The sequence below is a fragment of the Phaeodactylum tricornutum genome, chromosome 1 (assembly GCF_000150955.2).
Source record: "Phaeodactylum tricornutum CCAP 1055/1 chromosome 1, whole genome shotgun sequence".
Classification (NCBI taxonomy): domain Eukaryota; phylum Bacillariophyta; class Bacillariophyceae; order Surirellales; family Neidiaceae; genus Phaeodactylum; species Phaeodactylum tricornutum.
In genome coordinates, this window is record NC_011669.1 from 882,638 (window position 1) to 908,883 (window position 26,246).

The window sequence follows — 26,246 nt, forward strand, 5'->3', positions numbered from 1 at the left end:
GTTTGGATGGGGAGCAAAACCTTATAGGATTTGACGATCATGAAAGTTTAGGAGAGGGAGAAAGCGATACGAATGGGGACTTCGCACGGCCAGAAGGGTGGACAGACTATCAATCCTCCTGGCTCGATGGGGTTGAAAAGGCTGATTTTGAGAGTGGGACTGATTTCGGAGAGCTTGCAGATGAGCTCAACAAAAAATCTTCTCGATCCGACATGTCGGTCACTTCAGATGTGATGGACGTAGAGGATTCGGATCTAGGTTTTGCTGAGGAACGACGTGTCCTTGCCGAGCAAAGACGCAAGGAGCAAACCGATTACCAACAATTTCCAGATGAGGTGGAAGTCGAGGAAAACGAAAAGGCGCAACAGCGATTTGCCCGATACCGGTCATTGAAGAACTTTCGCAAGTCGCACTGGGACCCCAAGGAAAATTTGCCGGATAGCTACGCATCCATTTATCACTTTGCAAGCTTCAAGGCAACGCAAAGATCAGTGATGAACGAAATGAGGGAAGTCATCCAGGCAGCCGAGGCTGCAAAAGGAAAGTTTTTTGGGCATTCAATAGCGACTGTAGAAGATAGCGACGCCGAAGATTTTTTGGATGGTTGCATACCCACTGGATCGTATGTGCAGCTGACCCTAGCAGGTGTCGATCCCAAGCTTCTTTCTAGTATTTCGACTACTGCGCTCTTGGTTGCAATTTCCTTGCTGCCACATGAAAATAAAGCTTCTGTCCTACATATTGGGTTGAGTCAACCAACAAAGCACGAACAAACGGAAGACGAGCCTATTAAAAGCAAGGATCTATTGACTTTTCGCTGCGGATGGCGGACATGGCAGGCTCGCCCTGTGTTCAGTCAAAATAATTTGAACTGTGACAAACACAAGTATGAAAGATTTCTGCCGCAAGGCGGTGCGTTTTTTGCCGCCAGTATTTTTGGCCCGGTTACGTACACTCCATGCCCAGTGCTGGTATTCCGTGAGACTACGAAGGCGGGTAGTCGTCAATTGGTAGCTACCGGGTCAATTATTGGTGCGGATGCCGACCGTATTGTTGTAAAGCGCATCATTCTGACGGGATACCCTGTTCGTGTTCACAAACGCCATGCAACGGTTAAGTATATGTTTGGCAATCCGGAAGATGTGAAGTGGTTCAAGCCTGCTGGTCTGTACACAAAGCATGGATTACAAGGCAACATTGTGGAAAGCGTTGGAGAGCATGGAACAATGAAGTGCTTGTTTAACGCACCGGTTAAGCAGCACGATACTATCTGTCTGCCACTCTACAAACGGATCTACCCCAAGTTTGCCCAGGCAATTGGAGATCGAAAAAAAGATGGAATGACCTATCGCGAGACATATACGCTTACTATTCGTTAAGTCCACTATAAAGCTTCAATTGACCACAATGAAGAATTTAATTCAAATCAAGAGGGTCTTGCACTCATGCATTCTTGTACAGTTGCAAAAAAATCCTCCATAGTATACTCACCCACTACAAGCAATAAACTCATTGTGTGATGGTTAATTTCAAGAGTGTGTAAAACAATCGCGCTATTCCGTGGAACGGGATTCAAAAAGATGGCATTTGTCCAAGGTCTTAATAACCAATGCGTGGTTCTTATTTGCAAAAGGATATATGCTGTTGTCCACCAAAGCAGGTTCCAGCACACGGTGTATAGCCAACAGGTTGATATGCCTAAGCTGGACCCCAGAGAATCTTTACGGTACAGTAGTTGTCCCGCTAATGCATGGTCATGATTTTTTTCACCTTACATGGATATTGCAAATGTGAATCAAAACTATATACATGGAGTTAAGGAGGCACACACAGAAATGTTGTCAGCCTTATTTTGTGGCCAGGTGGACTCATAATAAAGGAAGCGTTTATGCAATTGCTATGTTTCTGGAGTTGCATGTGATTCCTTTTACTTGTCAGTTAACAAGATCAAGGTAAAGTGCAATACAAGTGGAACGTAGGAGATACAATTGTGGTAACAAAAGGGGTACCACAAGCCACATGGTGGTATTGAACAAGATCCTCATCTCACCATAGGTATTGTGCAAGGAACTTATGGTTCCGAAAGTATATGTGCATGTGAAAGAAAGGTTGCCTATTGAGCTTATGGCAGCTGTGGAAGATTGCAGATTGGATGGCATTTTTGTGGGATTGTTCACTGGCCTGAACAACAGATTGACTTGTTTGTAGAATGAATCACCCACTCATTGTTTTATAAGTTCATTGATCTAAATTGCATTCTGCACATAGGTCCTTGTATCCGCTGTCGAACCCAAGGGGAGCATTGTCAATCAGTTGAGTTTTACAGTCCCTAAGTCTCTTAGGTGTATTGTAGGTTGTTTGTCTCAATGCCCACCTTTTTTTTTGTTTACCACTCACTTGTCCTAACAGCAATCTGTCTCACGGTTGTGCTTTGGTAGTACTCCGTAACAAGGTCTTTGGCGGGTCACAAATTTGTGACGAATGTGCTTGAAGATTCGACGCATTCGACTTTGTGGCATTAATAATGTAAGCCAGTCTTTTTCAAAACTGTGTCATGAGACGTCATATTTTCAGGTTACATTTAACTAACAGTAAGTGATTACAATCTCGACAGAGATTTGAAAAATAACGGTTTATATTTCAACGCGACACAGTAAATCTATCTTTTTTAAATTCTTGCGCCGATCCTTTCTGCAGTGAACGCGAGCGAAAAGAATTCCCGGCGCGCTCTCTGTCATAGCCAGTCAGTGCAGATCGGACTATATCTATTTGCTTCAAGCTATGGTACTATGTTGTCTTCAACAAGCGGAGACGCTCATCCTCCTGATCGACACTGCTAGCTACGTGTGTAGCATCTTTCCGCTTAGTCTATGAGGTTGTATGAATTGGCGCTATCGAAACTTATGATTGCGAGTAGCTGACGTTGACAGCTTATGGAATCTAAGGGTGGGATACATTCATACGGTCTCACAGTCAGTCGCAGTCTCTGAGATGTACGTGCATTGGCTGCCAATAATGTGCATCCAATACCATCAACTAGAAAGTGAAGGATATTTCGTAGCACAGCCGACCCATATCTTTTTATTTGGTTTTTACGACACGGTGGCAGCACACAGACAAGTACTTTTACATACACTCCATCCTTTGTCTAATAGCAGGATCTTAGCGCACACGCGTAGCTTGTACTTCAAGATAGAGATATTCACCAGGAACGTCTTTTCGAACTCCTTGGACACGCCGCATTTGTTGGCGTGGGCCATATCCATTGGGCAAAGGACCTGGCTTGCCATCCTCCAACCCCTCGACGTACGCTAGACTAGGCGGGATAAGAAGACGCCGTACGCCTCCTTCTTTCATTCCCCGTAAACCCTCGTCGACACCCGCAATCGCGTTGCCATCGCCTACTGTAAATATGAAGGGCACAGACTGGTTGCGTTCAGATGAATCCACAAAGTAGCCGTTCGACTTGCGTAAGATCCACTGCAAGTTGACCTTCGAACCTTGTTTGACTTCAGCACCACTTCCCTGACGGATGTCCGCGTAAACGACGCCGGAATCGAGCTTGCGGTAGGCTTCCCGGGGGACTGGAGCGTCAGAATCCATTCCCGATAAGACGGCTGTGCCCTGACGATATTCTTCCTTCAAATCTTTGGAGAGGCCGAATGCAGAACAAGGAAACATCAAAACAGATGTGGCAGTAGCCAGGAAAGAGCGGCGAGCTAATTCATGATACGAAGAGTCCTCGTCAGAGGACGCCTTGGATAATCCTTCGACCGATCCGCACGATGTACGAGAAAGCGGTACAAAGCAATGGACAGACCAGCCTACAGAAGCCCAAAGGAGGATCGAAAGCCTCATCATGTACGGGATAGTTTTTACGTGAGAACCGAAATGTTCCTGTGAGATTTCGTGTCAATTTACATTATTGATTGTTTCTTGACGCCTAATCATGATCGCAAGTACTGGGAAACGGAGTCCAGTACTGCATGTTCACAACGAAAAAGCCTGGTGAAATATGAAAATCTGTCAGTGAGTAGGCATATATCCGGGTGCTCGCGACGCTCAATGGATTTCATGATGTTACGAGGAACAACAGTATATAAAATCGCGAATGATCGAGAGAAGCGGCAACAGACGGACTGGGTCTCTAACCAACATGCCACAATCCAGCAGTTTCTGCTCACCGTCGGCTACATTTTGAGTTGTTACCATGTCGGCCCTTCACACACTTGGACTGAAAAGTCTGAGGCTTTCTCCCCGAGCCAGAATGCCGCAGAGGCTACTGTCATCGACGAAAGAAGTTCCTTCATCTCCTTCGCCGCCCAACCCATCCCCGAAAGCCTCCTCGTCATCCTTGCTATGGCAAGTGGCTACCGTTGCTGCGGTCGGAACAACCTTTTATGTTGTCGGAAACTATTTCAACGATCCATCGTGGAGGTACGAGGGAGTTGGCGCAACGAAAACCACAGAACCAGCCAAACCTCAGTCAGATATCACATCTAGAGCATTCTTCGATGTCTCCATTGGCGGGAAGCCGGCTGGTCGGGTGGTCATGGGCCTGCACGGGAACGTTGTACCTCAAACAGTGAAAAATTTCGAGACTCTCTGTAGAGGAACGGAAACTATGGGAAATCTACGACTCGCCTACGAAGGCTCGACCTTTCATCGGATCATTCCAAATTTCATGATACAGGCTGGAGACTTCACGATGGTACGTATAGGCTGGCCTCCTTTACAATGAATCTACTTGTAAAGATTGGATGGAGTCTTAAAGCATCTCTTTCAGCATGATGGCACAGGTGGACGCTCCATTTATGGTACGGAATACGACGGTCGCTTCGCGGACGAGAATTTTCAGCTCAAACACGTTGGACCCGGTATCCTAAGCATGGCAAATGCAGGGCGCAACACCAACGGGTCACAATTTTTTATTACGACCAAACGAACGCCCCATTTAGACGGACGGCATGTAGTTTTTGGAACGGTGGTAGATGGTTGGGATGTTGTGAAAAAAATCGAAGAGTTTGGCAGCTATTCCGGAAAGCCGTCTGAGAAAATTGTTATTACGAAAGCCGGCCTAATAGAAGACGACGGAGATCGTGATTCTTAAACTTCCCACTCTATAGTTTTTCTCATTAGAACATAATCTTTGGTATCGCCATCATCGTATTCTACCGAGTGCCGACCACTTTCGCTATCGTAGCCTATAACCCTGCCAGGGTAGAGCTTCCCTTTCGACCACAAAATGCGAAGACGACGGCCAATCAAAGAATTAGGATCGGACCAATTGATCAAATGCTTGTCTAGCTGTTGCATAATGGCAGTGAGCGTAGACGTTGTAGCTTCAAGGGAAGCATTGTTTTGATAAACCAGAAGAACCCCGCAAACAAAGGAGCCTTTGAGGGCCTTTTGGCTCTTAGAGCCCGCAAAGAGTTCCAATGCTGTTTTCGAACATATTTTCACGACTTTCTCATCGTCAATAAGATTCCACTGGTCACCTGCGCCCCGTAAAACCGCAACAACGTGACCCCCCTCGTTGTCCGGATCGTCTATGTCTTCAGTATCTGTGACATGAAGTATGCCTCCTGCCAAAACGAAGTCTTTGCTCGTACATATCGAAGATCGACCAAGCTCCAGCTTTTCAGGAATCTCAACTGTATGATACAAAGGCTCCAGCCGTCCATCATGGTACTCAAAACGCTCTAAATGTAAAATCCAAACTGATGGTATTTTTTCAACGACAATGCGTCTCGTTGTTGTCCAACCGCGGCCCTTCAAATTGCAAGTATCAACATCGTCTCTGGAAACCACCGTCTCTGTAAACGCACCGGACCATGTATACGATCTCAGATCTTGCGGGGATAGTTTAGCTTCTAGACACTGGGTCAAAGTCGAATGTTTGGCTGGTAGTGAAAAGGGCACCGGCATAGGTCGAGAGTCAAGCGTTTTCAACCGCATGTTGACACTGTTTGGGTACAGCTCGTCGAGCTGATAGCCCGTGAGTTCGGAATGAATTTGACCACCGTCGACTGTTAAATTCAGAATAGGTTGCAAATATACGGAGCTCGCCGGAGGTGCTTCACGAATGCTTTGTAGGAGCTTGGCAAGCGTTGAAGTGGCATCACCCAGATCGCTAGAATTCACTCCTACTTTTGTTTCAATGATATCGTATGCGCTCGTCGGATCAACAGGCTCATCGTCTTCATCGTCGCCAAGCTTCTGAAAAAGTAATCCGAGATGTCGAAAATAATAGTCTGCTTGATCGGTCTGAGACAATCGAATTAAAACATCGCTTATTGGTTTCAAAGCATGACATAGAACCAACAGAGCAGTTGAAAGATGACATGAAACGCCACTTGCGTTAAAAATTCCTCGAACAGGAGCCATGTTGATATCCCCAGAAGACCTCGCTTTCCACAATGCGACTCGATTTCATATTTTTTTGAATGTGACGCATACGCGTACCTCTCGTGTCGAGTTCCATGAAAATTTGCTTCGAGGACTGACTGCGCGATGTCGCCAGAGATTGAGCGAATCCAGCTGGTTTCTACCCATTTCTTTTTCATGTCATTCACATGTTTTTTCCCCTCTCCGTTCCGGTGGTTCGTCTCGAGTTTTATAGTTGGTTCGTGTAGATCCGGGACTGCTCCAACTTTCAAGGCAGGGGAAGTTCAGTCTTGGACGACCACAACTTTTCTGACTGTGAGATCACTACGTTCTAACTGACTGTGAGACTAGCTAGCTGAGCTAGTAACCACAAATATCGTAGCCTACTTCCACTTAATAAAGCATCGAAAAAGGGCTGAACTCGTAAACTAAACAATCCTGATAAGTACCTACTTCTTGGAAAAGGGAGGAGGTGGCATACCTATGGCTTGGAACAAGGCATTTTCTGTACCCTTCAAATCGGAGGCAGTGCCAGTTGCCTGCTTCGGCGGTTCGATAGATGGTGTTAAAGGCACTTCGTGCATGGTATCCTCACCGTCTTCCGCGGGAACATTTGAGTCATCTGGAGACGGGACGTATGATTGGTTCTGACTACATGGGAAACCTGATCCTGCTTCGGCCACAGCGACTGGATTTCGAATTGCACTAGCCACAGCAGGTTTTGAGAAAAGATCGGCAGCAATGTTTCCCGGGCCAGGTGCAACCAACGGAAAGTTTCCTGACTGAACTGATTGTGAGGGTCGAACAGTAGTTGTTCCCCCGGAGCCTTCAGTCACGATTGGTGCACCGCTGCCTTGTGCAAACGTTTCAGTGACTGAGGGTTCCGGTTTAGGGGCCCCAAAGATGTCGGCTGCCACCGTTGGGCTCGGTTTGGAAAACAAGGCTGACGCTGGACTTTGTTCCGACATGGATTGATGGAGATTTTGGGGCGATGGTATAGTGGACTGCTCAGCAGCAGGTCGATGGGCCTTATCAGGCGATGGCGTTGCAAAAACGTCGGCAGCCGAATTCGTGCTTGATACGCGGGCAATACCGTGACCACTAGGAGTCGAACCCATACTCGAAGATCGAGATGTTTGGGACCAACCTGACACCTCCCGTTGAGAATTTTGAGCAGCGAGTGCACCGGGCTGTTGTCTGGAGGGTGGTGGTGGAAAGTTTGCCGTAACGGAACCAGTGGCGACCGGAGAAGGTATATTTTGTGCGGATCCATTTGGTGTATTTGTAGAAATTAAACCCGCGCCAGACAGTGTTTCCTGATGAGAATACACAGAGGCATGCGAAAATTCTGAGTCTTGTCCCGTGACGGGGGCAGGAGCGAAATTCGTATAAGCGGGAATCGGCACCGACCCCGCGTTTGTAGCTCCATTGAAAGAATGGGGATGAATACTCACGGGACCGTACGCAACGTAGCGGCCAGATCCCCGTTGCCGCATCGCGGAGGCTCCACCGGCAAATGGATTTGGACCGGCGTTCCCGTTCAGTGAAGACGGCGCCGAAGTTATTGCGTTTCCTGAGCTCATCGGCGGGGGCGGAGCATTGGAATATGCAGTGGTATCGTGTCCATACTTTTGCTGCAAAGACTTGTCGGAACTTGATGAGTGGAAGCCGTCGGGTCGGATGAAACTTCGCCCACTCTGACTTGATGGTTTGTAGAAGGCGGCCGAGGATGATCCCGTTCGAGCATAGTCCGAGTTCCCCGATGAAGGGGGGCCGGGAATCGCCAATGGAGAGACTGTTGCAACTGATGGAGATGTCGTGCTCACAGCTGGCTGCGATGTTTGAGACGCCAATTGATGCCCCTGTCCAGGAGCTCCGGAAACGGTGCCCCCAGATTCAGGAGGGACTAGGGTAGAACCGTGCGGAGACACGCTCGAGTGTACCGATGACGGTGATGTATAATGTGCCGATGGCGCAGTGGATGTTGCTGGGGGTCCAGTTACCAAGGAGGGTGGTGGTGCGTAGCGGGTCCCACCAGTGTTCGTCAACGACATGCCTCCGCCGCTCGTGGGGGCCATGGGGGGGTGGCGGCAGATGCGCATTCGAAATCTTTAGACCACCCATATCAATTCCTGGCGGCAATCCAACACCTCCGTTGTCTAGAGCAGCTTGCGTTTCTTGTTGCAACTGCAGCGGCAGTAAAAACTGCCGCACCATATTTAAACTGGCAACATCGTACGGTGTTTGCCCAGAAGCGTTCTTTGCCAAGACTGAAGCCTGGTACTCTTGCAGCAGCATTTTTACAACCATCAACGTGGTCTCTTGATTGTTGGACATGACGGCACAGTGCAAAGGTGTGTTGCCGGACGCATCGACGACGTTCGGGTCGGCTCCCGGTTGGGACAAAATATGGCGTATCAAAGTAGGCAATGCGTACGTACAGGCAACGTGCAATGGCACCTGACCCTTGACAGCTACAACGATCGTTGCCACGCCGTACAGTTCACTGACACATTTAATGGCACCGTCTTCATCGAGTTTTTGGCAGCAGAAGACAAAGCGGGAGGCTGGGTCGGTCGGTGGTGGCGCAACCGTCTGAGAAAGTTTCTCAAATTGTTGCGTTGCCCAACCGAACATGATCCTGTCTTCTCAAAATCACGGAGACAGAGGAATTGTCAATACAAGGTCGACCTCGTGAAAGAAACGAAAGTCCGCGGAGCGCCAAACGCGTCAACTACACAAAAAAGGATGAACAAGACAAAGAGATGCGTGGAAAACCCTTCTCGGTCATCGTTGCCGTTTCCGGCTACGAGCTTCGTTCACGTCAGGAGCTTGCACACCTGGTTTTCTGAACCCTGACTATATACCGTCTTTAAAAAATACCCGGATTGGAATGAGAGGACTACTATAAATTTGCGCGACGAAATTTTCTCGCATACATACAACTGATATCGATATGTAAGGGAACGAGCTTAAGTGGATTTTTGAAACGGGAATTGAAGGTGAGAAACCGTGGTAGTCGTGCTCTGTTTCGTTCCCGTCCGTTTCACTCGTTACAAACAATCAGCCCCTGGCCTGGCCAGCGCTTAACCACTTATAGTATCTATGGCTACGGCGGCATGTATACGAGAACTCACAGTCAGCGAATAACGGTCCTCTCGAGCCCGCTCGCTGTAGCTGTCGTTATTTTTTTGCCAAAGGCAGCGCCCATTGTTGCAGACAACCAGACGGATACAAAGTGTTCGGCAAAAATACTGAGCCTGGTCTTTGCTTATCTACATCATTCTTTTGTTTCACAACAGTCAGTGGAATATCGAGCACCAATGGCCGCCGCCAACGTCAAAGAGGTATGGAAACCTGTGCGAAAATCCGTCCTGTACCTCATTGCGGCAGTCGCGCTTGCAATCTCGGCATCGACGGTTGGGGGTAACTCATTGCCGGCAGGTAGTAGAACGCAGGTCGAAGCCGTGGACGATGTCGGTACAAGTGCGCAAGATAATAGTCACTCCCGCCGCTTGCTAGGTTATCAACGAGTCACGGTTTACACAACAGCTCCGGAAGCCGATCAGGACAATCCGATTGCACGCAAACAGTTCGCCGACTTGATCGCCTCCCTGCCCACGGATGTGACAACCCTCGATGTTGTTGCCTTAAACTTAATGGAACAACGCCATTTTCTGGAGCAGAATTGTTACGGGAAAGAGGAGGACAACATGCCCGTAAAAATGAGCGCTCTGAAGCGTTTCGACGAACTGCGTACGCGTGGACAAGATCATCTCGCAACCGAAGTCTACAAGTGGTGCGCGTTGAAAACGAAACCCTACCTCTCTGACTCGGTGGCGTACATTGATTCATCCAGTCCATTGCTGATGCGACTGCAAGACTTTTTGTCGGACGTACAAAATGTGGTAGTCTTAGGAGACGATTATTTCCCCCACACTGCTCATGGCAGTCTGATTGTGTTGCGCGATAATCAACTCTACGTAGCGGAACAGATGATGAAAGTTCTTCTGGAAACTCCGGCGGAGCACTTGGAAGTAAACCCTCTTCTTTTGCCGCAGCGCTTGTACGAAGCGGTGGCGTTCGCTTCCGCCAAAAAGCATCCTAAACCGGGCAAGGTGGGCGATTTCCTACTGTTGAAAGAGACATGCCGAATGGATCCCTTGAGGCGCCACAATGATGATGCAAAAGGCTGGACGGATACACAAACTCGTCGCCACGTACACCACTGCCCCGAACGTGCAGGCTTTTGCTGCTCAATTCACGACATATCTCGTAACCGTGTCGTCCTCATGAGTCGTCATCCTCTGTTGCCATTTCAAATTCTGTCCCAATCATTTTCTCGGCCTTACAACGCCGAAGCGGATCACTATGAAGAAGACGAGCTGCCCTACATCACCACAATCCAGGCTACTTTTCACGAGCGGCCTGCGGATATGCCCGAGACACCTAACTTTTACGCCTTGCTTGCCGCGAAAGATTGCTTGCCCGACAAAGAAGAATGCTCTAAGTGCTGCCGAAACCAGGCCGGTGCTACAAGGGAACTATGTGCCAAAGACTGCCCTTGCTATGCGAAGGCTCTCTGTTCGGATAAACCTCCACCAAAGCATGTTGCTCATACGTGGACTGTAACCCCACCGGCCTACACGCGCGATCCCAACCGTGTTGTTCCCCGTATCGTACACCAAACTTGGTTCGAAGACCTAGCCCAGGACAGGTACCCAAATATGAGCCGCATGGTCCAATCGTTCCGTAACTCTGGCTGGGAGTACAAATTCTACAACGACGATGACGCAGTTAATTTTTTGAGTACGCACTTTCCGCCGGAAGTGCGAGAAGCATACGAAGCTCTTCGCCCTGGTGCCTTTAAGGCCGATCTCTTTCGGTATTGTGTGCTGTTGATACACGGTGGTCTCTATGCTGACGTTGACATCATGTTGGAATCGGCTTTGGATGCGGCCATTGGACCGGATGTAGGATTTATGGTTCCGACAGACGAGCCCGGCATGGCCACAAATCACCGGATGTGTCTATGGAATGGAATGATCGCCGCCGCTCCAGGTCATCCGTATCTGGCGAAAGCCATCGAAACCGTCGTGAATCAAGTCCGAAACCGATTTACATCTGTTGATATTGATGCCACCCTCTGCCCCAATCCGGAGCTCTCCATCTCGCACGCTTATGATACTCTCTTCACTGCAGGACCGTGCTTGCTGGGTGCCTCAATCAATCGAGTTCTGGGACGGCATCCACAAAAATCCTTTACAGCTGGGGAAATTAACATTTTGGCTGATCGCCGACAATTAGAAGCCGGTACATCGTTTATTGTCGGAGACGGTGTTGCATTGGAGGCACGCGTGCCAGGAAGGAGTGTGATTTTGAAGCAGGACAAGTGGGATATGGGCGCGCATCGATTTACCTACGTGGAGCGCAACTTGGTTGTCTCGGCCACAGATCTGCAAGATTCAAATGATAGGGACACTCACAAAAAGAACAAAAAAACAGAGCATTACAGCACGACACACGCCAAGACGGGTATTTATGGATTGGAAGGTCTGTACACAGACACACGTATTGCAAATGAAGATATTCGGATTATACTGGATGTTTCCAAGCAGGCTAGTGTCCCATCGTCTACGTCTTAGATCATTGACTGTAAATTGTTTAGATGCTTTGATTCCATATGATTCTTATTAATCGTGTATCGATAGCGTTTAGCAAAGCCACTCTTTAGCTTTCAGAGGGCTCTTTCAATAGAACAGAATGACGTCTCTTCTTGAAACAACGGCCCTCGTCAGAGGTTCCATCCGAGCTGCCTGTCTCGGATTCATTGTAGGTACCGTCAGAGTATCCAGAGCTCGCGCCACTTCCAGACGTTCCTTCTGTGGATGAAAAATCCGTTGCAGAGATGGACGCATCACTTCCACTCACGATTGCAGATTTGTCGTGTTTGTCTACAAACAATCGACTCATGGGAGCAAAACGAGTCAATGGATTTCCCACAGCTTTTCTGTATGTTGACGACGACTGTGGGGCATTGTAGCACAAATACGAGCCTGGTTGTGTCGCTTGCTGCGTCCCTTCAACCATAATACTTGACTTTATCTGGGTAGCAGGGGAAGGTCTGGGTTCTTCTTCTGGGTTTTGATTTTGAAATGTATGTAGATAGTTGTTTACCTCATTTCTCATCATCAGACCATAATGTTCTTTGACAATGGTATCCAGTCCAGATGTATCAATTTTGCTCACATCGTCCGTTGACGGATGAAGGTATGCTGAATGCTGGCTCATGGCAAGTGCCGACTCTTGTGCAAACATTGCATATGAATCGGCGCTGAATAAAGCCATTGTGTCGAGATTCGTGACTTTAGGCTCAATGTCATTGTTAGCCTTTGGCGAAAGCGTTCCACATGGAACGACTGTCTCCTCCTGAGCTTGTAGTGGCAGCGATAGGTTGCTATTGTCTTCTAAATCTTTTCCGAGAAAGCGATGTAAATCATCAAAAGATCGGCTTGTAAAAGGGGGAGAATACTGCGGTGCTGTATGCATGGCTACTTCAGGAAAGCATTCCTTCCCAGTTACTCTAGATCCCTCCTCTTTGGTAACACTGTCAAAGACCGAGAGAAAGTCAGTAAATTCTGGCAAGGAGTGCGGGCCACTAGAATTGGCTGTTGCGGGTATCTCCGTGGCAATACTTTGCGATCTTTGACATGGCTTCGAGACTGTCAGAGAAGCAGTTGGTGTAGGTAGTACTTGCAGAGGCCATGCATATGGCATAGGAATTGTTTTCTTCAAAGCCGGGTCCATCAAGTCTTTTGGTCCAGCAGTGGCCAACGACTCATTTGTTTGCTGCAACGCGTGGAGATACGACAAGTGCAACTGCTTAGTGTGATCGGCTGTCTCTAAAGGAGAATCTGCGTTTTCAAGAGCAGGGCAAGCAGAAGGATTGCTTCCATATGACGGGAGCTGATATGGGATTATACCGGGGGGAATCAAAGGAGCAAGCCCTCTGAATGTGGGTATAACGCTTCCGGTATGAGAAGGGTATTTCTGACCAGAATGAAGCAAATTGACAAATATAGAGAAATGAGACCATTTCAAATCACAAAGTATGTTTTGTTTGGGTGTATTCACTCACCTTCGAGAGCTCAATCCCCGGAACGACAGCCTTGTAGAACTCATCTTCCGCGTCCTTCAATTGTTTATCAGATTGAGCTTGGTCGTCTTCTGAGACATCCACAACACCTGTGCGCTTCAAAAGATATATCATTTTGCCGATCCCTTTGCCAGCGTATTTTTTTGATATCCGCATAGGAGCACAATGCAGTTTCTGGCCTAGGAAAGCGCGCAACGTAGTTCCATTTTCGCAGTCTTTTATTCGACCTTTTTGGAACAAATCAATCAATACGTCGGCGTACGTTTCCTCTTCAGAAATCCATTTTCCACTACGGAATCTCTTCCCTTCGAATACGGCTGGGATGCGACTTGCTTTGGGTAAGCGGTAATGGTGACGTCCTAGGGTTTTCTGGAATGCAGCATGGGTTGAACTCTCTGGCTGGTTGTAGCAGTAAATCGACGATGGGAAGCTGGTCAACAATGCTGATGAGTTTTGGGGCTGGGCAATTGCTGGGAGCTGCGGCTGCGGATATCTCTGTATGTGCGAAAGAGCTGTGGCGCGATTAATGGAATCTGAAGTTCCTCGCTTTGAGGCCAGCGGCTTTGGTGCTAAAGTCCAGCTTGACGAGGATCCACTCATTTGGCTGCTGCAGGATTTTTTTGATACAGATATCTAGCGTTGATATCCGTGTCTCAAGATCGCTCTCCCCTATGAGGTCGGTAAAACGGATCACTTGGTGAAAAACTGAGAGTTGGGTGTTTGACTGGCGATGCGATGGCCTTCCATCGAAACAGTCTTTGGGTTGCTTTTGGCTCACAGCAATGGGTTTCTCGTAGTTTGGCAGGTTAAATCAGACGAATGTTCGTTCACGGCCTTTCCGCTACCCAGGGATCAAGCAGATGGCTTTCCAATCTGCTTAGGTATTTAGTAGTGATACTTTGCAGCTGCCTAGAAAGAGAAGATTGCTCCGCGAAGACGAATAGATATATCCATTTCTTTCTCCTATTGGTCTTACACTGTCATATATAATCTACTCAGTGTCTCTCTTCCCATAATATTTTTGAGTATATTTTGTCCGACAGTAACGTTGACGTTGGATCTTGCCTTGTCAGAACTAACAAATGTAAGCAGATGGCAGTTGTCCGAACCTTTCTGACCGTGTTGAATCTTCGCATAAATATATATTTTCGTAGTTGGGAGCTCCAAGAACGTGTTTCTCCATTGCTTACAAAAATTGTCAACTTACTAGCAATACCGAACACGCTCATTACACTATGTGAGTAAGCTTTTACATAGAAATAAAAACCCAACCATATATTATTATTAATGCAGATATCATACCAGCATTTCAAGCCTATGTTTGAGAGTGACGATATGGGTAAAGCTGACAATTTCATTCTCCACGTGATGTGGAAATGGAAATAATCACCTGAATTATCACGTGGTATCTGTATTCGACGAATAGAAATAAGTAGATTTCTTGGAACCGCCTCAGATACCTGTGTCACAGTCAGCTGTGAGAATAGAGTGAAATCCTCCCTAAGCAAAAGCGAAACATCCGCAAATGAAACCGACTGCAAATAGTTGCCGTTGCGAAATACTATATTAGCAAGGAAAGCGTACAGATCATTGCACTCTCATCTCACATTCAACTCATTTTTACGGCTCTGTCAAACAAGTTTTGATCCATTTGGGGCAACGCTTTCCGTTGTGTTTTTTGCGATGGACCTCTTCTAGATACAATAGCAACGCCCCGCGTCTCGATGTTCACAGTCACAGAGAAATTACGAAATGGTCTTTTCAATTCACCGGTCTCTGCTTGTAAAATTAAACTTTCTTTATTGTTTAAAACTTAAAACTTTGTATAGATGGTGGTTGACAGTAAAACATGTCGTGACTGGTAATAAGTATCATAATCTGTTTTGCTTGTTCTACATTTCAGGGCCTTGAATTTTACCCATTTCAAAGTCAACGGTATTCATCAGAGAATCTATCAAATTCCAAACGCCGACCCGCAACATTTGCCTTTGCTTCGTGTGATGAGATTTATGGTGCGTGCTTGATCAGCTGCATTTGACCCTCAAACCGACGTTCAAGATGACCGCAGAGACTCCAATCACGACGCTTATCTTTGATGTTGACGATACTTTATACGACGTATCAACCGGATTTACGGACCATCGAAATGGCGAGGCAGCACAACGTTTCATGATGGAATATCTAAACTTTCCTGATCTGGAATCTGCCAAAAAGATTCGTGACCAATACTTTGAAAAGTACCATGCTACGGCCAAAGCTTTGACAATTGCGGAGCAGGACGGAGCCTTCCCTCCACCTGACCCGACCAAGCCTACAAAGGTGCCACGATTTGATCCGAAGGATCTAGCCGACTATTGGACGTCAAATCTTGATTTTCGACTATTGGGTGGGAAGAAAATTAAGCTGTTACAAGATCTAGAAAGCTGCGGACTCAAATTGGTCGCTTTTTCCAATGGCCCCCGTAGGTATGTGAAACGAGTTTTAGTTGAGCTAGGTTTGTTTAATGTCTTCGGTGACGAGCGTCTCTACGCTGTTGATGACGTGCTACCCTTTTGCAAGCCCGAAAAGGAGGCCTTCGAAAAAATATTTGCTGACGTCGGAGTCAGAGCCGATGAATGTGTAATGATTGAAGACAGCATGAAAAACATAAACGCGCCAACGAATTAGGGATGAAAACTGTTCTCGTGATCGGCAAGGGCAGAATGAAGAATTGCAAGAGGTCAGGGGCCATTTGTGTGGAAGATACGGGAGAATCGACCAATACTCGTGACGCTCCTGATATGGACGATCCTGCCGTTGATTTCGTCGTCGAAACTGTAGATGAACTGCGGCAGAAAATCCCCGGCTTATGGGCATCTCCAGCAATCTTTATGCCTACAGAATAGTACCACCCAAAATTGCATAGACAAGTACTATACTTGATGGTAGAGCTAGACTCAAATAGCGCTCTCTATTCTTGCAACGACCTTCGAATCGCTTCAGCAATCATATCTTCTTCCGTCATCTCCTCGTCGTTTGGATGTGCATTCACTGGGCCCTGGCTCAACTGAGAGTGCGCACCTGCCTGCTGGCCAGATTGGCTGCCTTGTAGACCGAATCCAGCGCCCGAAGCAGCATTGCCTTGCTGTTGCATCATTGCTTCCAATTGACGCTGCATAGTAGGATCGTTGAGCATTTGTGAAAGTTGGTTGGCCATGTCTGGATTGGTTGCCAACTGTTCCATAGCCTGCTGCATCATAGGGTTATTCGCGAACCGGGGGTCACTACGCATCATGCTTTGTAGCATTGGGTTCTTTTGAACAAAGAGCTTTTAAGTAAGCAACGGGTTTTCAGAAACGTTGACTTCAATATTGGCACTCACCTGTAGCATATCCTGCAACGCAGCGGGATTTGACATCAGGTTTTGGACCGCAGTTCGCATGCCGGGCGATCCCATACCCGGTATTTCAGAAGGAAGTAGTCCTGGTGTGATCCCCGTTTCAGGAGCAGGTAGAGCTGCCGCTTGATTGGTGGCTGTTTTGGCATCTCGCACAGCAGCCTCGACTGTGGTCTTGGCCGCCGTCAACTTTGGCCACGCGTCAGCGTCTGCCTGCATGATGTAAACTTCTTCACCATTCTCAACAGTCATTGAGAATCCGCACGCCTTCAATGCTGCGTCACCTCCGCTTCGTCCTCCTAAACGCCTCTGAAACGAAGGGTTTTGCTTCTTAACCCGTCGGTACTTGTCTTCCATAGGGTTGTTAACGATATTGCTCAAAATCTTTCCGAGGGTCGTGACCGCCATCTCATAGTCATTTAAAGAAGCAGATAACCGAAGCGTTTGTAGCGAATCCGTTAGAGGGTCAGTTGGAACCCTGGCAGCGGGCGGCGCTTCCATACTTGGTCGAGCGGTCGCTACACTAGGAACGGGGGGTCGGCCTCCAGCTACTACTGGCATCGAGGACTCAGTGTCAATGCCAGTAGTTTTCGGCGCTGTCTTAGCAAGATTGATCGGCCTTCCCATGCAATGGAGAACGCTTCCTTCTTCCAACTTAAATTCCGATACGGCATTTTTGGAATCGTCATCGGCAATGAGACGGCCTCTGAATATCAGCTTCAACGACGATTTCGGAATCTTCGTCGTTTCACTTACTTTGTTCCTCAACTCGGTGACTATAATCACTTTGGGAATCTTCAATGGTACTCTAGGTGCACCCTGATCAGCAGTTATTGTAAGATGCAACGTTAACGTCTCTTCCGCCATGGTTAAAAAAAATTTAAGTTGTCTCAAATGCAACCACTGTTACTGTTCTTGAGAGAAGCCGAACGAAGCGAATTGATTTGAGTCGAACGAGTCGAGTCAAATTCCGATTAAGTTAGCAGACGGAAACCAAACACGTGCATAGTCTAGAAAGTTCAGCAGTTCAGCAAAATCAATTAATGTTATACTAGACATGATCCCAAGGATCAGACTCGTCAAATTCGGAGGTTGCGTCGTCCAGTAGCTTGTCATGCGGCAGCATTTCCAAAGACGTTCGAAATGATTTTGCGTTTGATGCCAGCCCCAAATTCGTAGCTTTGCTCGTATACACACATGCATAGTTCTGCACGTAGAACGCGAATCGAGAATCCTGGTATCCAGCATTAAACATTGCCCCCCATACAGGATGGAAAGAAGAGTGCCACTGATCTGCAAGATCCGACAACTTCGCTTTAATCATTGCGTCTTCTGTCGTAAGCTTTTGCAAGGTCGTGAGGGAATCGGCGTCGCTGAAGTCGTTCGCCCGGCGAACGTCCTCTCCAAAATTATCTATTTCCTCACGAAGTTTTCGCAAGCCCGTTATTTTTCGCAAAATTGGTAGCTTTTCCGCAAAGGTCCTCATTTCTTCCTCAAGTTCAGGCATAATGAAAGCCGATCTCCATCCAAGCGTACGTTTTGAACGCAAGACATCGGAATACAAATGATCACCGACATACAGAATTTCTTCGCCAGCTTCGATTTCTAACATAGCCTGCAAGTGCAACCAATTTCCACCTTGGAACGTTTTGCCTTTGTCCAAAAATTTGGCCGCGCCGTTTGGTCCCAACGCGTCAATTTCGTATACACCGTCCGTATTGCGCAAAGAGCCGTTTTGTGGATTAACACGGAAGAGGTTGAGATATGGATCTAGCATGTATGCTGGCTTGCACGATCCCACAATGACCAAGTCGAAAAGTTCCAACCACTCGTTTTTCTTCTGGTCTTCGTCACTTAAACACTTGCCATGGTAAAGATAGTTCATTGCAGTCGACGTGTATTCCCAGTACGAATTAGTGAGCAAAAAAACCTTGACACCTGCTTCCTTGTACCGTCGAAGCATGGGTATAAGTCCTTTGTCTTGTACAATGTACTTTTCGGGATCGCTGTGTACGACGTCCTTGATTACACCATCTCGGTGGCAAAGATCCACACATTCTCTTATTTGCTTGTAGATTTCTTCGTATGTCTTGAAATCAAGAAACTCGTACTCCCCTTTATCTTTTAGATTGATCAAAGAAGCAAACAAGTGGGCATCCACGAACTGAAATAAAGTATCTACAATGCAGCATTGAAAAAACATGAGATACGAATATCGCGAATCGCATTCTATCTTCCGCAGAAGCAAATCAGTCATTTTCGTAAACATGTATACGCCTTTACATACCCATATTGACAAAGCTCTTTTCCGAAAAACTCATAACTTTGTTAAAAGTACGTGAGTACAGTAATTTGCGGGTTGTCGACGACATGCGATCAAAGCCGTGGTGCGCCACCCGGACATACTTGTGGCGATCAATCTTGAGGAAGTTTCCCCGCTGAGTATCTATTATGAGACCACGAGCCCAATACCTGTGGTCATACTCAAATTCCAACACTTCCTTAGGGTAGCCCATATTGTATACAAGTTTAGCTTTGGCCCCATCAAAGGCAAGTTGATCAAAAGCTGGTTCTTTGTATTGGGCGAGAGTATAGTCCATGTCGAAGCCAACAGCCTTAACGCCATCCATTTTGAGTTCGCGATTGCAGAATACGTCATTCGGACTCACCCTACGCTTGTTCGGGAGTTTTTGGACGTGCTCGAGAACATTCGGGTCCAGGCCACACGCCGATAATAACTCTGAATAGCGATTAGGGGTTGTATTTCCATTGGGGGTTGCATTTTGGAGATACTCTTTCTTATCTTCCTGCTTGTCAATCTCGTAGGAAACTTCTTCCCCGGTACCACACATTGTTGTCGATGGTCTTAGTTTACTGAGTGAATGAAACACTATCCGATTTCGAGAAAAATGAGGCGCCGAGAAGGCCACGATTCGACTGAAGTGATAGCTTGCCATGACGATGTGAAGCGACAATTTCATTTTCGGAGGAAAGATTCTTTCGGTAAACTGTTACTTTGGACACAATGAACCAGATTGAAAGGAGCGCGTATCTTCAATCGCACAGCAACGGCAACAATGTTGTCGAGCACTACCCACTGTCAGGCTAGAGGAACAGGGATGACTGTGATTGGCAGAATTGCGATGTATTTCTTCCTGTCACTGTCGAGATTCGGGTTTGCAAATCCGTGCGTTCCCTTTTTAATAGGACATATGATTCATATTACATTATAGGGTTTTCCTGAAAACAATTCGGGCTAGAAATGTCTGAGACATATCCATACACTATCAGCTTCACGGCGTGTCGAGTTGACTGTGAGAGCCCAAACAGGCGAGGACGCCTGACTGTGAGCAAAGATTCTAAGTTGCGGTCAAATAGGTCTTCGGTTTGCAAGATGGGCCGCAAAAGTAACAAGTCGAGGAGAACAACGAGAAAACCGGTAAAATCCAGTTCTTCTTGTTGGAATTTTCTACCCGACGCTGGACCAGGTTGCCACATTGCACGCCATGACACATTCTGTTCCTCGCCAACGTCTTGGGTCATTGAATGGGAAACGGTGGACCCGGCCGACTTCTCCGATGAAGACAACGAAGTTCCAGATGTAGCTGTTGATCCTGAAGAAAGAACGCTTTCTTTGTGTAATATTCGAGACAAACATGTGGTTGCCTATTTAACGGTATTCGACACAGTACTCCGAGGAGCCGATGGCAGAGAACTAGAGAGGGGCAGAACGGTGAACAACCAAGGCGTCTCCCAGTCGTGCACTACTCTCATTGTGCTATGCCCACCTTTTACATTTGCTCATCTCTGCTATTTAGATATCTCAAATGAGGGCGAAATGCTGGAAAACTTAAAAATTGAAAGCGACGTACAAGAATGGAAAAAGCACCCCAATCCATCGGACACGCACTTGACATCGGTATCGTTTCCTTTCCGTTTGGAAGGAGGCCCATATTTATGTACGCAAGGAGAAGGTGGACAACTTACGCATTTTTTTGCGGGCAACCAACACGCCCTCGACTTTCGATGCCCGGTCGGAACGCCACTATTGGCGGTGGGACATGGCACGGTAATTGATGTGAAGGACACGAATGCGAAAATTACTGGGGTAGCCGTGTCGAATTTGTTCGAGTGGAATTCTGTACTACTCGAGCTTGACGGTTCATCAAAAGAAGGTAAAGGGGATCCACTCTTTGTAGAATATGTACACATTCAAGGTGCCTCCGTTCAAGTTGGTGACAAGGTAAAACGCGGTCAGGTGATTGCCACTAGTGGAACCGTTGGATTCAGCCCCGAGCCGCACTTGCATTTTTGCGCATACCGGAGCCCCGACATGAGCGCACCTACCGTCCGTGTATATTTTCATTCTACTAGAGATCCGCAGGAGACGTTCCTTCCACGAGCGGGGCAATACTACGATACCAACGGCCTCGTTGAACAAGACGGTGATACCGCAACGAACGACGACGTCGGTTCCTAGGAACGCTGTAAATCTTGCTTCGTCCCGAGCAAATGTTTTGATCGGACTAAAAGAAGACTTACCATGCTTATACTATTTTTAATTTTTAACCTGAGCGACCGAGACAGTTTACTGTTAGTTTTACTACTGATAGTGAATGATAATAAAGCAACACGACAACCTCCGAACGACGGCGGACGGGCGATCGCGAACGGATGAGGGCCAGATGATGACGCAGAGACCTTCGTTCTCGGTTTTGAGGATGAATTCGAGATGGTTTTGGCAGGGAACAAGAACCATAGTCTGGCAAACGAGTAGACCTTGACGGCTTACAAGAATCACTGCAACCATTTAAAGACCCATAAGGACACTAGCTGCACATCGTCTCTCCAGCGTTGTGTTGTGTGTTTCTTAGGCTCGCATTTGATAGCCAGAATGGGATCATACACAGTAAGATTGATAGCAACTTGGCCTATAATTCTTTTGCTTTTGCTATCAATTTTTGAAAGTGTGAGAGCATTTTCACTCACGACACATCCTCGAGGAGGCTCCCAGCTACATATTTCTATGCAAGATGCCAAAACTAAACGAATAGAAAGATCGATGGAAGATTTCGATCCTGAAATCGCGCGTATGATCGGGTCTGAGGAACGTCGTCAAAGAGTTGGTCTGGAACTGATTGCTTCGGAGAATTTTGCAAGTAAGGCAGTTCGCCAGGTTCTGGGTAGCTGCTTGACCAACAAATACAGTGAAGGAAATGTTGGACGTCGCTACTATGGTGGAAACGCGTTCATCGATCAAATAGAAACTCTTTGTATGAAACGTGCCTTAGACCTCTACGAGCTAGACACAGAAGAATGGGGTGTCAACGTTCAACCCTACTCAGGTTCTCCTGCCAATTTTGCCGTATACACGGCTCTTTTGAACCCCCACGATCGCATTATGGGTCTTGATTTACCGTCAGGTGGTCATTTAACCCATGGTTTTCAAACACCAAAGAAAAAAGTGTCGGCTACGAGCGTTTACTTTGAAAGCATGCCATACGTGGTGTCTGCGGATACGGGTTTAGTAAATTACGATGATATGGAAAAGAGAGCAAAGATGTTCCTGCCGAAATTGTTGATTGCAGGAGGCTCTGCGTATCCAAGAGAATGGGATTATTCTCGAATGCGTCAAATCGCTGACTCGGTCGGAGCCAAGCTCATGGTCGACATGGCCCATATTTCCGGCCTCGTTGCCGGTAAGGTAGCCGAGAGCCCTTTTCCGTATGCTGATGTGGTCACTAGCACAACGCATAAAACATTGCGAGGGCCAAGATCAGGAATGATCTTTGCTCGTCGCGAATACATAGATGCTGTCAATTCCGCAGTCTTCCCGTCACTACAAGGAGGACCACATAATCAGCAAATCGGAGCACTTGCTGTTGCTTTGAAAGAAGCTACCGAACCAGACTTTTTGAAGTACACCAAAGACGTAATTGCTAACGCCAAGGCCCTTGCTGCGGGTTTAGAGAAAAGAGGACACGTATTGGCAACTGGAGGGACCGACAATCATCTCATGCTCTGGAACGTTCGTCAACTTGGTCTGACCGGTTCCAAGGTGGAAAAAGTGTTAGATCTGGCTAGTATCACAACGAACAAAAACAGCATACCAGGAGACACGTCGGCTCTTAATCCAGGAGGCGTCCGTCTCGGTACTCCCGCTTTGACTTCCCGTGGAATGAGTGAGAACGACTTTGAAAAAGTTGCAGAATTTTTGCACCGAGGCAGTGAAATTGCTCTCAAGGCAGAGCATGTTGCTGAGTTGGAATTGGATCGTGACAATGGTCAGTCAAAGGTGTTACTGAAGCATTTTGTAGCAGTGCTTGAGCTGGACCGAGACGTCAGAAACCAAATCGATGATCTACGGAAAGATGTGGAAAACTTTGCTTCCCAATTTGAAATGCCCGGTAGCGATCTATAATTCAACGCCTAATTGCAGAAAACCATCTAAATGTAGGTTTGTTTTACGATAGTATCCTTTAGGCCCCGCAGCTTAGACACATATCTTCTTCGTCCTCCGTGGTTAGCCCCTGTGTGCCCTTCATGGCGGTCGCCCCTGGTGGCGGTGGCGTAACCATGTTGCTTGAATTTTCCTTGTCCACCAGCTTGACCTCCTTCATCTTGTTCGAGACGAGTTGTTCTTGGTCAACGGTAAACTTGATTGCGTCGGCCTTGGGGCGCGTACGCAAGTAGTACATTCCTGTCTTGAGCCCTTTCTGCCAGGCGTAGAAGTGCATTGAAGTCAGTTTCTTCGAGTTAGGGTCGGCAATGTGCACATTCAAGCTTTGGCTTTGGCAGATGTAAGGAGCGCGATCCGCTGCCATATCCAAAATCGCACGTTGTGGGATTTCCCACACGGTCTTGAAAATCTCGCGAATCTCCACCGGAATCTCGGGGACATTCTGGATAGATCCATTCTCGGCAATGATTCGGTTGCGGACGTTTTCAGTCCAGATGCCGCGAGCCGTCAGCTCACGCAACAAGTGCTTGTTAACAACGGTAAATTCGCCAGCTAGCACGCGTCGGTTGTACATGTTGGATGTAAAGGGCTCAGTCGATTCGTTATTTCCAAGGATTTGGGCGGTCGACGCCGTTGGCATGGGAGCTACCAACAGTGAATTGCGGATACCGTGTTCCGCAATCTTTGCCTTGAGGCTGGCCCAGTCCCATCGGTTGCTGGGCTGTACGTTCCAAAGATCAAATTGAAGCTGTCCTTTGCTCGATGGAGACCCAGGGTAAGACTCGTAGTGGCCGTCCACTGCCGCCAAATCACAACTGGCAGTACAGGCTCCAAAATAGATGGTCTCAAAGATATCTGTGTTGAGTTTACGAGCTTCTGGAGAATCGAAAGGAATTCGCAGCATTTGGAAACAGTCCGCCAAGCCTTGGACGCCGATTCCAATTGGGCGATGGCGCATATTGGAGCTTCAAAAATGGAGTAGGTGGGAAAGGTGAGCGTGGGTGACTTCCGTGTTCGTCGCACGTTAAAAAAGAATTCGCACGTACCGCCTCGCTTCCTCGATGGGGTAAAAATTTCGGTCAATAATGCGATTGAGATTCTTGGTCACGACTCCACTGACTTCACGGAGCTTCTCAAAATCAAACGACCCACCCTGACCATATTGGCCGGGTACCACCAGTTTGCTTAACGAAATGGACGCCAAGTTGCAAACGGCCGCCTCGTCCGGTGCGGTGTATTCGACAATTTCGGTACACAGGTTTGAGCACTTGATGGTACCCAGATTTTGCTGGTTTGACTTGCGGTTACAGTGATCCTTGAAGAGCATGTACGGCGTTCCCGTCTCGACTTGGGAGTCAAGAATGGCAAACCACAGCTGCTGCGCCTTGATGGTTTGTCGGACTTTGCCTTCTCGTTCGTAGCGTTCGTACAGGGCTTCAAACTCGTCGCCGAAACAATCGGCGAGACCGGGGCACTCGTTGGGGCATAACAAGGACCAGGTGCCGTTGTCCTTGACGCGCTTCATGAAGAGATCCGGCACCCACATGGCGAAGAACAAATCGCGCGCGCGATCACTTTCGTTCCCGTGGTTTTTGCGCAGATCCAAAAAGGCAAAGACGTCCGCGTGCCAGGGTTCCAAGTAAATGGCGATGGATCCCTTGCGTTTGCCACCGCCCTGGTCGACGTACCGCGCCGTATTGTTAAAGACACGGAGCATGGGTACGATGCCGTTGGAGGAGCCGTTAGTGCCGCGAATGTAGCTCTGGCTGGCCCGAACGTTATGAATGGCGAGGCCAATACCTCCAGCATACTTGGAAATGACGGCGCAGTTCTTGAGCGTATCGTAGATGCCGTCGATGGAGTCTTCCTTCATTGTCATGAGAAAGCAGGAACTCATCTGTGGCATGTTGGTGCCGGCGTTGAAGAGCGTGGGGGTGGCGTGCGTAAAGTATCGCTCCGACAGAAAGTTGTAGGTCTCAATGACCCGAGGGATATCGTCTCCGTGGATACCGACGGACACACGCATGAGCATAAGCTGCGGGCGCTCGGCAATCTTGCCATCGACCTTGAGCAAGTAGGACTTTTCGAGCGTTTTGAACCCGAAGTAGTCGTACTCGAAATCACGCGCGTGTACAATGGCGCCGTCGAGTTCGTCCTTGTGCTTTTGCACAATCTGATACACTTCTTCGGAAATCAGAGAGGCGGGTTCACCCGTTTTGGGGTGTTTGTAATTGTAAAAGACTTCGACGAGATCGGAGAAACGAGCAATCGTCATTTTGTGCAAGTTGGAAACCGAAACGCGCGCCGCCAGGATGGAATAATCGGGATGCTGGGTAGCGAACGAAGCAGCGGTCTGTGCCGCGAGTCTGTAAAAGCAAGAAATGCCCGCGGTAAGAACCGTTCACCCGTTCCGGTACCCACTGATTCTCGCGTGGAGATTTGCGATACAGGAATTACTTACTCATCGAGTTCCGAGGTCGTCACACCCGGGTAGACACCCTGAATCACTTTCTGGGAAATAATCACCGGATCCACATGCTAAAAGAAAACGACCGTACACACATGCGGTGAGAGGACGTCGGAACGTGTCGACGTCGCGGCAGAGCCGCACCAATGCCTTTCAGGGTCACTCCGAGGAGCGTGGCAACCTACCTTGGCGTCCAATCCGTAGCAGAGCTTGGAAACGCGGCTTGTGATCTTGTCAAAGTGCACAGACTCGCGTCTGCCGTTGCGTTTGAGCACATACATCGACATGCTGGGAAACAAAGGAAGGAACAAAACAATAGAATAAGAACAAAGTGATCAATCGACGGTATCGACAAAATCCCGACCGTCAGTGGGGACGAACAAATGTGGCGTGCGGTTGT

The 26,246-nt window shown here is 47.8% G+C and overlaps 12 protein-coding genes across 12 annotated transcripts; 6 read left to right on the forward strand and 6 right to left on the reverse strand.

Moving 5' to 3' along the window:
• Positions 1-686: 686 nt before the first annotated feature.
• PHATRDRAFT_6258 (predicted protein) lies at positions 687-1,301 on the forward strand (the record flags this gene model as incomplete). The annotated part of the gene is made up of 1 exon (XM_002176639.1): positions 687-1,301. A coding segment is annotated over one exon (615 nt), but the record flags the coding sequence as incomplete, so codon positions are not given.
• Positions 1,302-3,264: 1,963 nt separating this feature from the next.
• Positions 3,265-3,603, reverse strand: PHATRDRAFT_8940 (predicted protein; the record flags this gene model as incomplete). Its single annotated transcript, XM_002177146.1, has 1 exon — positions 3,265-3,603. A coding segment is annotated over one exon (339 nt), but the record flags the coding sequence as incomplete, so codon positions are not given.
• An 847-nt stretch (positions 3,604-4,450) lies between these two features.
• Positions 4,451-5,110, forward strand: PHATRDRAFT_9011 (predicted protein; the record flags this gene model as incomplete). Its single annotated transcript, XM_002176640.1, has 2 exons — positions 4,451-4,711; positions 4,787-5,110. Coding segments are annotated over 2 exons (585 nt in total), but the record flags the coding sequence as incomplete, so codon positions are not given.
• Positions 5,111-5,239: 129 nt separating this feature from the next.
• Positions 5,240-6,387, reverse strand: PHATRDRAFT_31772 (predicted protein; the record flags this gene model as incomplete). The annotated part of the gene is made up of 1 exon (XM_002177147.1): positions 5,240-6,387. A coding segment is annotated over one exon (1,148 nt), but the record flags the coding sequence as incomplete, so codon positions are not given.
• A 449-nt stretch (positions 6,388-6,836) lies between these two features.
• PHATRDRAFT_42720 (predicted protein) lies at positions 6,837-9,024 on the reverse strand (the record flags this gene model as incomplete). The annotated part of the gene is made up of 2 exons (XM_002177148.1): positions 6,837-8,191; positions 8,295-9,024. The coding sequence occupies 2 exons, from the start codon at positions 9,022-9,024 to the stop codon at positions 6,837-6,839; spliced, it is 2,085 nt and encodes a 694-aa protein (XP_002177184.1).
• Positions 9,025-9,683: 659 nt separating this feature from the next.
• Positions 9,684-12,032, forward strand: PHATRDRAFT_42721 (predicted protein; the record flags this gene model as incomplete). The annotated part of the gene is made up of 1 exon (XM_002176641.1): positions 9,684-12,032. Exon 1 carries the CDS (start codon positions 9,711-9,713, stop codon positions 12,030-12,032), a length of 2,322 nt encoding a protein of 773 aa, XP_002176677.1. The 5' UTR covers positions 9,684-9,710.
• Positions 12,033-12,034: 2 nt separating this feature from the next.
• On the reverse strand, positions 12,035-14,326 carry PHATRDRAFT_42722 (predicted protein). Its single transcript, XM_002177149.1, has 2 exons — positions 13,526-14,326; positions 12,035-13,437 (listed from the first exon to the last, which is right to left on the reverse strand). The coding sequence occupies exons 1-2, from the start codon at positions 14,141-14,143 to the stop codon at positions 12,118-12,120; spliced, it is 1,938 nt and encodes a 645-aa protein (XP_002177185.1). The 5' UTR covers positions 14,144-14,326; the 3' UTR covers positions 12,035-12,117.
• A 1,275-nt stretch (positions 14,327-15,601) lies between these two features.
• On the forward strand, positions 15,602-16,503 carry PHATRDRAFT_42723 (predicted protein; the record flags this gene model as incomplete). The annotated part of the gene is made up of 1 exon (XM_002176642.1): positions 15,602-16,503. The coding sequence occupies one exon, from the start codon at positions 15,602-15,604 to the stop codon at positions 16,208-16,210; it is 609 nt and encodes a 202-aa protein (XP_002176678.1). The 3' UTR covers positions 16,211-16,503.
• Positions 16,504-18,030: 1,527 nt separating this feature from the next.
• Positions 18,031-19,579, reverse strand: PHATRDRAFT_1784 (predicted protein; the record flags this gene model as incomplete). Its single annotated transcript, XM_002177150.1, has 2 exons — positions 18,031-19,097; positions 19,207-19,579. Coding segments are annotated over 2 exons (1,440 nt in total), but the record flags the coding sequence as incomplete, so codon positions are not given.
• Positions 19,580-20,313: 734 nt separating this feature from the next.
• PHATRDRAFT_31778 (predicted protein) lies at positions 20,314-21,399 on the forward strand (the record flags this gene model as incomplete). Its single annotated transcript, XM_002176643.1, has 1 exon — positions 20,314-21,399. The coding sequence occupies one exon, from the start codon at positions 20,314-20,316 to the stop codon at positions 21,397-21,399; it is 1,086 nt and encodes a 361-aa protein (XP_002176679.1).
• Positions 21,400-21,945: 546 nt separating this feature from the next.
• PHATRDRAFT_8717 (predicted protein) lies at positions 21,946-23,340 on the forward strand (the record flags this gene model as incomplete). Its single annotated transcript, XM_002176644.1, has 1 exon — positions 21,946-23,340. One exon carries the CDS (start codon positions 21,946-21,948, stop codon positions 23,338-23,340), a length of 1,395 nt encoding a protein of 464 aa, XP_002176680.1.
• A 58-nt stretch (positions 23,341-23,398) lies between these two features.
• On the reverse strand, positions 23,399-26,133 carry PHATRDRAFT_42726 (predicted protein; the record flags this gene model as incomplete). The annotated part of the gene is made up of 4 exons (XM_002177151.1): positions 23,399-24,344; positions 24,426-25,745; positions 25,841-25,917; positions 26,032-26,133. The coding sequence occupies 4 exons, from the start codon at positions 26,131-26,133 to the stop codon at positions 23,399-23,401; spliced, it is 2,445 nt and encodes an 814-aa protein (XP_002177187.1).
• Positions 26,134-26,246: the final 113 nt, after the last annotated feature.